Here is a 2499-nt window from a genome sequence, read left to right as displayed (position 1 = left end):
CTCAGGATCTGTACATATAATGCTGGACAGCTCTTTAAATATCGCTGTTCAATTGGATATTTCAAATATACAAACATATATTTTCATACAGGATAGCTAATAAAAAAAAAACACCCAAAAGTGTTCGTGCCGTAAGATAAATAAACCTATTAAATTGCTTCGCATGGTAAACATACATATCTGTAACATCAGATTCATTAACCTGCCGCGTACCCTCATTGTAGTAACCCACGCACTTGGGGCACTTCTTCAGAAACTCTGCTGGACAAAGGGGAGTGCGGGAGGCGAAATAGCAGCGCACGCTTCTCAGAATAGCGCATAGCTCGCATGGAGTTTCAGTGTTTGTCGAATGATCTGATAGAGCACCGATTCCGTGGGTAGGTGGTACTTCAGCCAAAACTCCTTTTTGGTGCTTTCCACAAAGGTCTGCGTCATTCGGAGCATCAGCTTGTACATGTTTAGCTTCCAGTGCTCGGCCATACTAGTGATTAGATCCTCGAAGCTCTCAGCGCTTGAGATGTTAGCAATGATAACTTCTCCGTAGTCGGCCAATTTGATGTCCTGACCATTAATGTTGATTGAACGGATCTGCAGCAGATTTGGTGGCACCTTAGTAGGTTCAGCGGGTAGTTTCGGTTCACCCGAAATGCGGCCACCAACTCCACTNGCTCGGCCATACTGGTGATTAGATCCTCGAAGCTCTCAGCGCTTGAGATGTTAGCAATGATAACTTCTCCGTAGTCGGCCAATTTGATGTCCTGACCATTAATGTTGATTGAACGGATCTGCAGCAGATTTGGTGGCACCTTAGTAGGTTCAGCGGGTAGTTTCGGTTCACCCGAAATGCGGCCACCAACTCCACTAGTTTTCAATAGTTTTTTGATCTCCTTTTTTGTGGGTACCCCAGTGACGCTGCGTAGGAGGTCCAGCCTGCCTTGAGTGGACGACTCCATGGCCTTGGCTTCCTTGAAGATCTTTTTAAAGGTGTTCCTGCAAAAACAAAGTCATTAGTCTGGCAGGTCTTCATGGATAGTACCTTACTGTACGTAGCTGCTTAGGCTTGTGCGATAAGTGGCTTTGTTGACCATTTCAGACGACAGGCGAAAGTTATTGACGCTGTGCGTAAACAGAACCAACGACTCGGAGAGCAGCCATGCACTTAGAGTATCGACCTTCCCCCCATCAACACGCCTTTGAGTGAGCACAAATAGAACGTTTCGCATACATATACCAGAGATTAAAAGTATCATACAAAAGCAGGTATAGCACTTTGTCGCTCGCTCTTATATGTTCTACTACTATGTTCCTTGCAATATATATCTAGAGCTTGATTCCGAGTAAAGCCGATGCACTCCAGGAAATTCCAAGGCTGCCTTCAGACCTTCAGACGTTATGAAGCACGCATTGCGTGTGTACATTTTCTCCGTTATCAAATAAGTTTAAAGCTCAACCTGGCCATCGATCAGCTTGTAGACTCCTCGATCACAGGTTACCATAACCCCTGGGGGAAGAGCTGTGCGCTTTAAGTATGCATCGCAGTCCTCAAAGAGCCCGATTTGATCCACATACATACCGCAACAGTCTGGGCTGCTGCTCATCCCTCCATCCGTGTCGGCTGAAAGTAGTATAGTGATAGGCATATGCAATTGGATCAATTTGAAACTACTTTAATGTACGACATTACCATCGCAGCGACGGCAGCGGAAAACTGGGTGGATCGACCAGGATCTGCTATTCTCTGCCTCCTTCAAGTCGGTCACTCCATTCACAATAACCGCAAAGAACAACGCAGAAAGGGACTGGCCGTTGGCGCATTTACCTAAAGTTATGTATGTACGTCTGGATTAGTGACGGAGCTGCTGTTTCGCGGAGTCTGCTTACGTAGAGTCAAAACGTTGTCCAGAATTATTTATGAGACATAAATAAAATTAAATTAATTAATTAATTAAGATTAAATATTTATCGAACTTTCCTTTTCAGAATGTCTCGTTGATTCTGCAGCAATCAGTCAGGTCAGGGATTGGCCATCTATAGATTTCAAGTGAGGGACAAAGGATTTTTGGGCGGGCACTCACAGATCCCAGGCCATGTCCTCGCCATGGCTGAGAATCTCTGCAAATACCTGCTGCACTTCTCGGGCCGTGAGATTCGGTGGTTGAGCCATATTGTTGAATATTTTACATTTTAATGCACTTTAGAATCGCCCAGCGATATTTGTATGTATCGATATATCGATATATGAACAGCAATATATTTTCGAACAGTACCTACACCTTTTACGCCCATTCTTTTACGTGTTCAAACCAGATCTGTGCGGACGCGAGCCGCGCAAGAATATTGATCGAGGTAAAATTGCACTTTAAACATAAATTCGATCACAGGATTAGCTTACTTCTTTTATATTTTTCTATCTCTAAGCTTTCGTAATTTGGCGTAAGAAACACAAGGAACCGATGGAACCCAAGCGCGAACGGAAGCGGCTGTACCGCGGCTTGGACA

The 2499-nt window shown here is 44.6% G+C and overlaps 1 protein-coding gene across 1 annotated transcript; it reads right to left on the bottom strand.

Moving 5' to 3' along the window:
* Positions 1–306: 306 nt before the first annotated feature.
* On the bottom strand, positions 307–1878 carry LOC117591696. Its single transcript, XM_034285019.1, has 4 exons — positions 1685–1878; positions 1042–1615; positions 642–990; positions 307–588 (listed from the first exon to the last, which is right to left on the bottom strand). The coding sequence occupies exons 2-4, from the start codon at positions 1248–1250 to the stop codon at positions 307–309; spliced, it is 840 nt and encodes a 279-aa protein (XP_034140910.1). The 5' UTR covers positions 1251–1615; positions 1685–1878.
* Between the last annotated feature and the right edge of the window lie 621 nt (positions 1879–2499).

Source organism: Drosophila guanche, unplaced genomic scaffold, assembly GCF_900245975.1.
Source record: "Drosophila guanche unplaced genomic scaffold, DGUA_6, whole genome shotgun sequence".
NCBI lineage: Eukaryota > Metazoa > Arthropoda > Insecta > Diptera > Drosophilidae > Drosophila > Drosophila guanche.
The sequence above is the reverse complement of the archived record's forward strand: the minus strand, read 5'-3'. Positions and strand labels throughout refer to the sequence as shown.